This window comes from Genypterus blacodes, unplaced genomic scaffold, assembly GCF_046128005.1.
Source record: "Genypterus blacodes isolate CSIRO-AG114 ecotype Tasmania unplaced genomic scaffold, CSIRO-AGI_Gbla_v1 ptg000053l_1, whole genome shotgun sequence".
NCBI lineage: Eukaryota > Metazoa > Chordata > Actinopteri > Ophidiiformes > Ophidiidae > Genypterus > Genypterus blacodes.
Window position 1 is genome coordinate 2,209,962 of NW_027466865.1, and position 12,922 is coordinate 2,222,883.

Consider the following 12,922-nt stretch of genomic DNA (forward strand, 5'->3'; position numbering starts at 1 on the left):
ACTTAATTTGAGCAATATAGACCAATAGGAACCTATACTACATATGACTTTACTACAGTGTGGTCATTTTTTATACAGCATTATTACTACAACTATTCTATTGCTGATTTACTTGTGTGTTTTGGTTTATTGTCCTCTTGCATCATGCATCATCTAATAAAGTTTAGATCCTGAACTGCTACTCTGACATCTTGCAAGATTTCTTCATACAGTTTTTAAATCATTGTTACCTTCAAGTTGTCCAGGTCCTGACACAGGGATGCAGCCATACAACACTTACATCAAACAAATCAACCATCAACCGATCGATTATTCTCAAATAATCTGAAAAATCTGGTTAAACCTGTTTGCAGACCCATGCTGTAGAGGGCGCTGTTGCTGTAAAAATGGCCTGCTTTGTTGTTTACGGAAGGCTGGCTATTGCACGGGCTTCTGGACTGTGGTGCTGGAGACACAATTATAGAGTTAGTCGTTTTTAATCAATCACAATAATGGAAAATACATACTCTGTATTTTTCAGCAGCAAACCCGCAGTGCATCCCTTCATATGGCTACAATAATCAATAACAAAAACAGGTAATTGAATGACAGAAAACATTTAGAACGATATACATCTAGGTCTGAATCTCTATCATAAAAGTGATGAATGTCCTACTTTCGTGTTGTTTCTATTGTATTAAAGAATTTGTAGTTACTAAGAATGCTAAGATATGAAAATACACTTTCAGGCCTGATCCTCAATATTACTTATTATATTGCAAAATACTACAAAACTAAATCTAAATACTAAAACAAACAAAAACATGCTTCAATTTACAAATCACATGCATGACATCTCTAAAAGATACAGAAAAGATAAAGCCTAGACCTTGAACACCTAGAACCTGCAGCGTTCCATGAGTGATCTCTCAGTCACAGTGAAAACTAGGATAGGTGACTTAATTTTTAACTCATTGTGGGATTATTAAATTGACTGCATTGATATTAACTTCTTCAAAAATGTATCAAGACAATTCAAATTTGGGGGTTTTGGGTATGTAATTTCAAAGACCAACGGTTGAATCTATTAGATACACTAAATGTCATGGATATGAGATGGTAGAGTTAGTAAAGTATCAACTGTGTGGGAGAGAATTTAGATTATAGGTATATAGATAGGAGGTTTATTGATCTCACGGATGAGAAATTCAGTTCAGGTTTTATGCAATCAGCAAAGTACATGTAAACTGAGCTGATCCCAGGAGCAACTCAATAGGCTCAATCAAGGCTCCTACTTATCACATTTCTTCCAAATCTTTCCTGTTTTTCTGGGCGGCATGTTTTCCCTTAGGCGGACAATACTAATGATATCATTTCCCCCACAGCAGTTAGTCCCACACATATTTTAGCTGCAAACACTAGTATTAATGCATCTAAAGCTTTATAAAAAAAAGTACTTGAGTCATGCATAAGAGACTGTAGACTTGGCTGTGTAATTATTTTCTCACAGGTCTGTGGTCTGGTTTCAAACCCAGTGAGAACACTTCAAATGGCTGACTTGACTGTGGCTTCATGTTACAGATGTGTTCTAAGTTATGAGACACTTTCTAAATAAATAAACTTGTGATTACTGGTGGTGCAGACTGAAAATGAATCACTTCTTTCCTGGCCAATGCTCTACCTCTTCAGCAAACATGACCTTGAAAGAAAGGCTAGAAAAGGTCCTAAATAGTCTGTATAAGTACTAGAGCAGCACAATGAATAAGCCTTCAATCAATTGTTTTTGTCTTTCATGGAGCTTTAATGAACATCACATATTTAACTGACAGGTATAACACCAGACAGTAAATTAAACATTTACATTTCACATAAATATTAGAAGTTAATTGATGTAAAGTAATAACAATGCTCTGTACCTGTGCGCTGTAGTTGTGTTTCACAAGTGTGCTTCAGGTCAATTCACTCATTTCATTCCATTTTACATACTGTAACAGGATAGCAACCAGACAATGAAGCTTGAAGAAAAGGAGTCTTACAAACCAAAAAAGGTTATGTATATAATATAAATACACATACTCAATTGACTAAACCCCAACACTAGTTAAGGCACCTTTATTCAGATTACTTCAAAATATTAGAAACTCTATAGAAAGTCATCATTAACACAAAGTAAGAATAATACAAAAAATTGATATTATGATACAATGTTATTCAGTGATTCAAGTGTTACTGCATTGTAAGTTATGACAATGTTTGCATTTTATCATAAAGTTCATGGGAAGGTCCAGCCTTCGTACAGACATTTAAACATTTATTTCTTTTGAACAAACAGAGAAGAATCAGTCAGTCCTTCATGAGAGGCACTGCCTCATGTCAGCACAATAAGGCTTTCTGTAACAGAAGCTGTACTGCTGAAAAAGCCACAATACCATGCACAGCACTGTATATGTCACCATCATTATTTTCACAGTTCAGTACAATGAAGAATATTTGCAAGTAGGAGAGCTGAATCTGTAGATGAAAAGATGCTAGCAGGGTTTATGTCATTTTTTTACATTCACAGACTTGTTCATTGTCTCACTGACCAACCAAGGAGGGTTAACCCTTAAATGCACAAATGGGTCAAAAATGACCCGGTGAGGTTGTTTTCCTGCAATATCTTCTTAATGAAATTGTTTATGCATTCGAAAATATTTTAGTTTTTGTATTACTACCCCAATCCATATGTGGGTCAAAAATGCATTTGTGATGGAACTTTCTGGGAACTTTTTTTGCAATTGTGGCTGTCAGGAATCAATTCATTGTAGACCACACAGACTATATCAGACGTGTCACCCCTCAGGAGGTTATTTTAGGCCACTATGTCTGTTGGAAGATTTGAAGCTATTTGCCTTTTCTTGCGCTTCGATGACAAGAGGACCAGGGCCAACCGAGGCCAAATACGGCCTAAAGATCTTCTGGGTTTGTGATGCACGCATCCCCTACGGCGCAATAGATGGTATAGTTTACAGAGGGAGACAACCAGGGGAAGTACAGAAGAATCTGTGGGACAACATTTTCCAGCAGTTATGTAGATTTAGAAGCACAGTTTGCAACATCACCACACATAAGGAGGTGTAGACACCATGGACCAGATGGTTGGCACCTACACTTGCAAGCGCCAAACACAGAGGTGGCCCAGCGTGCTGTGGCACAACATTCTTGACATCGCCACCCTGAATGCCTACACCTTTTTCATGGCTCAGCACCCTGAATTCAAGAGTGCCATCACCAATGCACGAGGGCTCTTCCTCAATGAGCTGTCAAAGGAGCTTGTCACACCACACACGAGGAGTCGACTGGAAGGATGGCCCCAACTGCAAACCCTGATCATTGAAGTAATGGGAAGGTGTTGGGTGACAAAAGCCACAACCCAACCACAGGAAAGAAGCACACAGGGGGAACCAAAAAGAAAGACGTGTTCGCTCTGCCCAAGTAACAAAGATGCCAAAGTCAACAATATGTGTGGGAAATGCAATGCACCTGTGTGCAATGATCACAGCCAGAAAGAGGTAGTTTGTCTCAACTGCATACAGTGAGGAGACAAGAAGACAAAGCAGGGAAAAGAGAGATGAACTGTCAATGACTGGACAGTTATATTACATTATATTATTATTGATAATTGAAAAGGAAGAAAATTACCCAGTACCCCAAATGACCCTGTGTCACACACTGGATGTTCACATTTTCCTATTGCTGTTCTGGGTAATTTTCTTCTTTTTTAATTATAAATATTTTCAAAAAGTTTAAAAATGTCAAATAGTGAAAAATAAAAATATTTCAAACTCATTCAAAATCATTCTTCTGTGGACCAAAATACAATACAAAATATTACGTGAACCTAAATGATTCCATCATCATTTTTGACCCATGTTATGGAAGAGTGCAGGGTCCAATCACTTGTGCATCTAAGGGTTTTGATACTGAAGTGCTCAATACTGTTGAACAAACACTGGTTTGAGTGCCCCCGGATAAAAAATGGTGTTGCTCAATACAGACTGTGGTGAGTGAGGCTGTGATTATAATGGAGCTGCAAATAGCATGTGAATGCAGCAGTTCAGTACTTACAGGCAACGTTTTGGTTGATTAGAACATCTTTAGATCAAAGTAGCAGCTGTGAATGTTATGATTGACCAGATATGGGCTGACACAGTGGTTGCTGTTAATTGTTCATCTTAAAACTGTGTTTTAAGATGTCTGCTGCTGTTCTGTTCGATCCATACATGCTCCTTTTCCAGACTGAACTTCCCTGGAACATCAGTAAACACAACAGCAGCTATCTGTATGTCTGTTTGGTTGGATGCCACTGGGTGAACTGGTCGCACCATAACACCATAACACCATAACAAAGTCACTAGTTTAAGGTCAGTAAATGAGGTTTACACATTATGTTATCTCTCTACACACATGTATTAACTACATGCATACAAAGGAGAGTGACATTTGGACTTTAGTCTGGCTGACTAAAGTGAGCATGTGGTATTGTCACTATCTCTCTTTCAACAACTTCCAAGGTGCTTAAGAGCAAGGCACTTAATCCCAGCTGCAAGGAGGCGCTGCTCAGTGTTCAAATGAAGACTCTCCAAGGAAGGAATGTCTGAGCTCAAATGAGCCTGACCCCAGATAAATAATGTTATTAAAACAGGTCTGGGGTCAGCGCAGTCGGACGGGCGGCTCCAGCTTGCGGGACAAGGCGGTTAGCACCTGGTCAAACTTGTCGAATCGCTGAGTCTGGTTCTCCTCAGCTCCCCTGCTTCCCCACAGCAGTCTCATTTGGAAATCAGACTGGAACAGCTCCATGAGCTCCGCCTGCTCCTGAAAACCTGTACCTGCTGTATACAGAGGACAGAGGAGTTTAAACACGTCGCAACTAAGGCTGTCAGCATTTCAGATACATTTTCTCACGCTGACACTCATTCTGGGGAAGTTGAAGTACTATTAGGTATTTTAACTGCTTTGGTTATTTGCAGTCATTACCTTGTAATTTGTTTTCAGCATTGGACTGGTAGATGCCCCCCAGCTGTGCAATGGTCCTCGCTGCCCCCAAATGGAACATGACCACATCCACACCGGCTTCCACCGTCTCCCAGGGCTCTGTCCCGTCACTCACAGCCACACTTTTCTCCAGGAGAGACAGGAGGGGAACCACGTGGGGGAAAGTGGTGTTGGACAGTGGACAGCTCTCTGAAAGACAGACAGGTTGTTAAGACATCTTTCTAACAATTTTTACACTCTCAACTACATTTTGAAGGACAAAAACATTTCCAGAGGCTGAACTTTCTGATATTGATCAACGTTTCACAGTTGATACCGTCTGTAAGTTAGTGACAGAATATTTACATTTCTTAACTGATATACATTTGTCCTTCATACACATCACGACCAAGACGCTACAGCATTTACCTTTCCCGTCATTTAAGCTCTTCAGAAATGGCTTCAGAGTTTTTTCATAGAGAATAGCGCCCTCTGTGTGCCGCTGGCGTAACGACGACCATGTCTGCTCCAGTCGGGCCACCTTTGACACAGATAGATAGACTTTTATTGATCCCAAACTGGAAACCGGCAAAACATCCAGTTACACTTCAGTTTTTTTCATGCTCCAATCTCACTTGCACATTAAATGCAACTTTTTTTTTTACCTCTTTCTATTATAAAGGCATCACTGTAACACTTATTTGACATACTAATATACATACATAATGAAGTCATTAAGACAAAAATGTGTCCATAATCTTGACTTTGTGGCTATTGTATGACGGAATATAAGAATCCCCACTATGACTGCGGGAAGAAGCAATGCTATTGTCAGAGAAACTGCAGACAGTTAGTGTATTTGGCCATCTAATCTTCGTCAACACTGAACATGACAACAATGACATACACTTGGAGAAAGGACACATTTGGAGTGCAGAAGGAGTCTTTGGATGTTTGTTTGTGTGGTGTATTATGGTTAAATTGACGTTGGAAAGTCAATGTTTTATATAAACCAAGGTGCACATTGTGAAGCATCTTCAAATAGTGTCCTGTGGGTGGCAATGTAAAGTGTTCCAGAATCAGAACTAGCCTCCAGAGAAGATTGTGTGGGATTCATGTTTACCTGCGGCAGCTCCAAGGTTCTCATGACAGCAGCAAAGCCAAACATGTTGCCCATGTTGCTCTTGAGTTCAGCAGCAATCTGGATAAATTTATGCACCAGGCTGGCTCGCTCTTCCGTCGTACCTGTGCATCCCAAAATATCCACAGCCAACATAATTGCCATGGTTTGAAACCTACAAAGGTCAAAACAATAATTAAATCAGAGCATAAACAACACCAAAGCTTCCCAGGGAGGACAAAGGGATCCAAATATAACCAACATTATTAAACAGTGTATTATACAGAACTTGGATTTCAAAATAAGCCGTTAATGACCAAGTATACTCTCAACAATAGCAGAAAGGATTTGGGGTTTGGACTCTCCAGACCTCTCCAGTAGATCCAGGCGGAGCTGTTGGCCGTGTGGCAGGGTGAGCAGCTCCATCCCCGAACTCACTCCCATCATTCTTTGCACCTCCGGACTCACCTCCAAAATCCTAGCCACCTGGGAAACACAGACATGACCCTCACTGATTTTGTTCACAACAAGCATCACAACAAAAGAAAGACACACTTTTTTTTTTTTTTTCAGACACATCATCATGCATTATCACTGCTTGACAACCCTTTGTGTAGATTGTAAATGACACAGTACCGTGCAGTCAGCCTTGGTGATGTGTTTCGCAGCTGTCTTGGGGTCGACCTCACCCAGGAGCTCCTTTACTCTGCGCAGGATTCCAACCTCTAGTGGTTTGTTATCTTTGGGCATCAGCTGAGACTTGTACCTGCTTGGTTTGAAGGAAGAGACTGTCTCCACTACAGGTGAGAAGTAGACGTTTCCCTCCTCTGCCCGCAGAGGGTTGATGGCAGCAGGGCGTTCATCTGCCTGCAGCCTCTGCACATAGCTCTGTAGACCGGGGTAAAGCTCTGAGTAGCAGCTTCCATCTAAATCACTGGGCAGATATTCATGGTTGAGGAAAGGCTGAGGTGTGCCATTCTGGTGTCTGTGTAGGGTGCTGCTTGGTGAGGGCAGGGGTGGGCTGGCACCAGGGCGCCTGCTCAGGCACGGGGACGGAGTCACACTGGCAGACTGGCTACTGCAAGGGCTTCTGGACTGTGGTGCTGGAGACACAATTAGAGAGTTAGACGTTTTAACTACAGCACAATAATGGTTAATACATACTCTGTATTTTTGAGCAGCATACACGCAGCATACACGCAGTATATCCCTGCGAACAATCAATAACAAAAACAGGTAATTCCATCCATTATCCACCCAAAACAGGTAATTGAAGAATACAAGGTCTGAATCTCTATCACAAAAGTGATGAATGCTGTAGTTCTGTGTAGTATTCTATAGTATTAAAGAATTTGTAGTTACTTAGAAAGATATAAAAATACATTTTCAGGTGCGATCCTCAATGTTGAGTATTAAAAAAATACTACAAAACTAAATCTAAATACTAAACAAATCTAAAATTAAACAGGACAGATGACCTGCTGTACTTTGCTTATATTTACAAATTACATGAATGACGTATCTAAACGAAAAAGAAAAGATAAAACCTAGACCTAGTTAACCTTGAACCTGCACCGTCCTTGATGAGTGATATCACATTGACATTGAAAACTAGGATAGGTTACTTCATTTTGAGGGTGGGATTCTTGCTCCCAACTTTGACCTTTAATCTTATCTCGGTGTGTTATCAACAGCTGAATTGAAGTCACCACGTGAGATTGTTTGGCCTTGCCTCTACAAAGAATGTTCTGCATAGTAATACAAACACTGAACTTGCGTCCTGCTCGCTTTGCACTAAGACACTCCTTTTTGCTGGCAATCTGGAAACAGGAATTTAGGCAATTCCTTTTGAGAGGTCCAGAGGCTCATACTGAGTTCAGCTGAACGGAGGGATTCTGTCGGTAAGTTATTTCACTTAACCTTTTTTAGGGGCTGATACTTCAGTAAGGCTGCTGGTACTGTAAATAAATCTTTTTTTCTTTCAATTAAGGAAAAAGGCATAATCTTGTGTATCTGATGTGCATGAATGGCGCATTTTAACAGTAATAGATATGAAATTAAATTTAACCAGTAATAGGTCATAGATATGAGATTCTTACAAAGCTTGGTGGATAAACTGCACATAATCTTGTAGGTTAGTTTGATTCCTTTACATCATTAAAGCTACAAGCACTTATCTATGTTTGTAACAGAGACTGATCAGTCAACACAATTGCCCTGTGTACTCTCGCCCATTGAGTTGGAATAAAGCAGCTGGAATAAAAAATCATTCCAACTTCATGACCGCGTATAAAATAAACACAACTGGAATCAACCAAATGAGCTTATGTCACTGTTTTTGGTCTGGCTCATCTGGGGCAGCGTTGTTTTGCCTGTGCTTATAAACAAATCACAAACTCGATGCTCTCCACTGTAAGTAGGCATTATCTTTTCCATGTCCCAGGTCAGAAGTTGTGTAGAGACAATATTTGCTGAAATATTAACACTGAAACATCAAATTGGCAGTGCCTGTTGCACCACTGTGCAGCATCTGGCACAAAGCACTCAGCCTCAGAAAGCCTGCCAGTGCTTGTACGATGACTTCACAGATAATAATCCCCTCAAACGGAACAGTCTGTCAGTCTGTGAGACAATATGAAGGATAGGCAAGTTTGTAAATAAATTAGATTACATTATTCTGACATTATACTTTTTATCGGATTATGTAATACACTGATCTGTGACACAGAGCACTACTAAAGCCCACGAGTGCCAGCGCACACAATGAAGCACTAACTCTCTCAGCTAAACCACCACTCATTACATTAAAACAATCACAGATCAAATGTTTTCGTTGGTAAGTATGCTTGCATGCACAGATAGCCTCATCCTGACAGCTTCAGAGAGCCTTGACAGTTAACAATGCATCGTTGCTTAAAACAACACTGCTGATTGTGGTAATTATGTTTATTTGGGTTAAATTATTGCAGCATTAAGAAATCACTAAGGAGAACATCTGTAACTTCCTTAAATCTCTTAAATGTGTTTCAGAAATGCAGCGATTATTGTTGGTGGCTCTTACTGTACTGCTGTGTACCTCAAGCTGGGTCTCTGGAGGGAAAATCTTGGTGTTCCCCACAGATGGAAGCCACTGGATCAATATGAAAGTTATGATTGAGGAGCTTCACTCCAGGGGCCATGAGATAACAGTAGTGCGAGGAGTTGACAGCTGGTACATCACACCTGATTCCCCTTACTATAAGCCCCTGACCATCGATTGCTCTAGTGGTTTTAGCAAGGATGTATTTGGCTCATATGCATCTAGATTGATTAACATTCGGCGGGGAGGTGGTTCAATTTGGACTCGTTTAGCACTGGAATACGAAGTGATGGCATTGTTCCATCATTCGTATGAAAAGGTAATAGAAATGACTGGGAAGATTTTTGAGAATACCGAACTGATGCAGAGCCTCCGAGATGCGAAGTATGATGTTGTTCTGACAGACCCTGTGATGGGTGTAGGAGTTCTTGTGGCTCATCGTCTGGGTCTTCCACTTGTCTTCAATGTTAGATGGACAATCCAGGGGGAGGCTCATCACACCGTTGCGCCTTCCCCACTGTCCTATGTCCCAGTCGCAATGTTCGAGCTGTCTGACAAGATGACATTTCCCCAGCGAATTCAGAACATGTTTTTTTATTTTTTCACTCGGCTTCAAATTTGGATTATCTCAGACCAAACCTACCTACCATTTGTCCATCGTTACTTTGGCCCTGACGTTCATTATATGGAGCTTTTCCAAGCAGCGGACATCTGGCTGATGAGGACTGACTTTACCCTCGAGTTCCCCCGTCCCACCATGCCCAACATTGTTTACATAGCTGGATTTCAGTGCAAACCTTCTAAACCCCTCCCTCAAGAACTAGAGGACTTTGTCCAGAGTTCCGGTGAACACGGTGTGATCATAATGGCATTGGGTACCTTGGTGGGAAAACTTCCAGAGGATGTCACAGAGGAGATTGCGGCTGCTTTTGCCCAGCTTCCTCAGAAGGTAATTTGGAAGCACAAGGGCAAAAGGCCTTCCAACCTGGGCAACAACACCTTAGTCTTGGACTGGCTGCCTCAAAATGATCTCCTAGGTCACCCTCAGACCAGGGTGTTTGTGGCTCATGGGGGCACCAACGGAATACAGGAGGCCATCTATCACGGAGTTCCCATGGTTGGCCTGCCTCTTATGTTTGACCAGCCAGATAACTTGTTCAGGATGAAAGTGCGGGGTGTGGCCAACGTGTTAGACATTGCAACGCTGAACAAGGACAACTTCTTGGAGGCACTGAAGGATGTGCTTTACAGTCCATCCTACAGGGAGAAGATGAGTTATCTCTCAAACCTGCACAGGGATCAGCCCATGAAGCCACTCGACCGTGCTGTATTTTGGATCGAGTTTGTGATGAGGCACAAAGGAGCACCGCACCTTAGGACAGAGTCTTACAAGATGACAAGGATTCAATACCACTCCATTGACGTGGTTGCCTTCCTGTTGGCTGTTGTTCTGCTAGCACTAACTGTCTTCATTGTAGTGGTGAAGTTCTTATGCCGAAGGGTGTTTTGTAGAAATAAAGTCAAAAAGGAATGATGGAAGTTCTGTAAGACATTTTATGGGTCCTGCTTTCTTATGTACAGTCTTGCTATGCCCGCATCATTGTCCCTTCATGCCTGAACATGTGTAGTTAAAAAAAAAAATTGTAAAAAATTTTTTTTTGTTGATCATACAGTAGGCCAGTGGTTCCTATGTATCTATCTATGTATTCTTCTTTATAACAATCATTCAATAAAAAGTGCCGATTACTTATTTTGCCCTGCTCTTTATGAAACATCAATTTAAATGAAGTTATGTAGAAGGTTTTATTAAGTACTAACTTTGCTTCTAGATAGCGAACAGCTTGAAATACACACTGACCTGCTGTTTATTTTTGTGCGAGTGTTTGATAATAGGCATTGTTTCTGTTAAATGAAATACAAAACACAAATGATGATATATTAACACACAGTGTTGTTCCTTGCAGCCAAGGGAACCAGAATGAACTACAAAAGCACTGTAGCTCATTGGTATTTCCTTGCACGTACAACTGGTAATCGTAACCAGATACCACACAAGTTTCTGATTATTTCTTGCATTCACTCATAGCTTTGCATCATAGCAGACGACAAAATAGATGACTTATCGCCTCCCCCTTGGCCAACACATTGTTACTGAAAAAACAAACACAGAACTCACTACATCGTTTAGTGAGTTGGCCGAGCTCCGGTGGTTTACCGGACCGTACAGGTTTTATTATATTCAGCTGAACAGACGTCTCATATACAGAACCTCACGCTTCCTCAATGAGCTGTCAAAGGAGCTTGTCACACCACACACGAGGAGTCGACTGGAAGGATGGCCCCAACTGCAAACCCTGATCATTGAAGTAATGGGAAGGTGTGGGGTGACAAAAGCCACAACCCAACCAAAGGAAAGAAGCACACAGGGCCAACCAAAACCGATCGATTATTCTCAAATAATCTGAAAAATCTGGTTAAACCTGTTTGCAGACCCATGCTGTAGAGGGCGCTGTTGCTGTAAAAATGGCCTGCTTTGTTGTTTACGGAAGGCTGGCTATTGCACGGGCTTCTGGACTGTGGTGCTGGAGACACAATTATAGAGTTAGTCGTTTTTAATCAATCACAATAATGGAAAATACATACTCTGTATTTTTCAGCAGCAAACCCGCAGTGCATCCCTTCATATGGCTACAATAATCAATAACAAAAACAGGTAATTGAATGACAGAAAACATTTAGAACGATATACATCTAGGTCTGAATCTCTATCACAAAAGTGATGAATGTCCTACTTTCGTGTTGTTTCTATTGTATTAAAGAATTTGTAGTTACTAAGAATGCTAAGATATGAAAATACACTTTCAGGCCTGATCCTCAATATTACTTATTATATTGCAAAATACTACAAAACTAAATCTAAATACTAAAACATGCTTCTATTTACAAATCACATGCATGACATCTCTAAAAGATACAGAAAAGATAAAGCCTAGACCTTGAACACCTAGAACCTGCAGCGTTCCATGAGTGATCTCTCAGTCACAGTGAAAACTAGGATAGGTGACTTAATTTTTAACTCATTGTGGGATTATTAAATTGACTGCATCGATGTTAACTTCTTCAAAAATGTATCAAGACAATTCAAATTTGGGGGTTTTGGGTATGTAATTTCAAAGACCAACGGTTGAATCTATTAGATACACTAAATGTCATGGATATGAGATGGTAGAGTTAGTAAAGTATCAACTGTGTGGGAGAGAATTTAGATTATAGGTATATAGATAGGAGGTTTATTGATCTCACGGATGAGAAATTCAGTTCAGGTTTTATGCAATCAGCAAAGTACATGTAAACTGAGCTGATCCCAGGAGCAACTCAATAGGCTCAATCAAGGCTCCTACTTATCACATTTCTTCCAAATCTTTCCTGTTTTTCTGGGCGGCATGTTTTCCCTTAGGCAGACAATACTAATGATATCATTTCCCCCACAGCAGTTAGTCCCACACATATTTTAGCTGCAAACACTAGTATTAATGCATCTAAAGCTTTATAAAAAAAAGTACTTGAGTCATGCATAAGAGACTGTAGACTTGGCTGTGTAATTATTTTCTCACAGGTCTGTGGTCTGGTTTCAAACCCAGTGAAAACACTTCAAATGGCTGACTTGACTGTGGCTTCATGTTACAGATGTGTTCTAAGTTATGAGACACTTTCTAAGTAAATAAACTTGT

General features: G+C 40.6%; 1 protein-coding gene and 1 pseudogene across 1 annotated transcript; one reads left to right on the forward strand and one right to left on the reverse strand.

Annotated features, from left to right (window-relative positions):
• Positions 1 to 3,448: 3,448 nt before the first annotated feature.
• LOC143001477 (SH2 domain-containing protein 3C-like) lies at positions 3,449 to 8,548 on the reverse strand. Its single transcript, XM_076151108.1, has 8 exons — positions 8,510 to 8,548; positions 7,879 to 7,932; positions 6,749 to 7,447; positions 6,483 to 6,598; positions 6,116 to 6,287; positions 5,422 to 5,533; positions 4,996 to 5,202; positions 3,449 to 4,850 (listed from the first exon to the last, which is right to left on the reverse strand). The coding sequence occupies exons 1-8, from the start codon at positions 8,546 to 8,548 to the stop codon at positions 4,672 to 4,674; spliced, it is 1,578 nt and encodes a 525-aa protein (XP_076007223.1). The 3' UTR covers positions 3,449 to 4,671.
• Positions 7,933 to 11,039, forward strand: LOC143001348 (UDP-glucuronosyltransferase 2B31 pseudogene; annotated as a pseudogene).
• Positions 11,040 to 12,922: the final 1,883 nt, after the last annotated feature.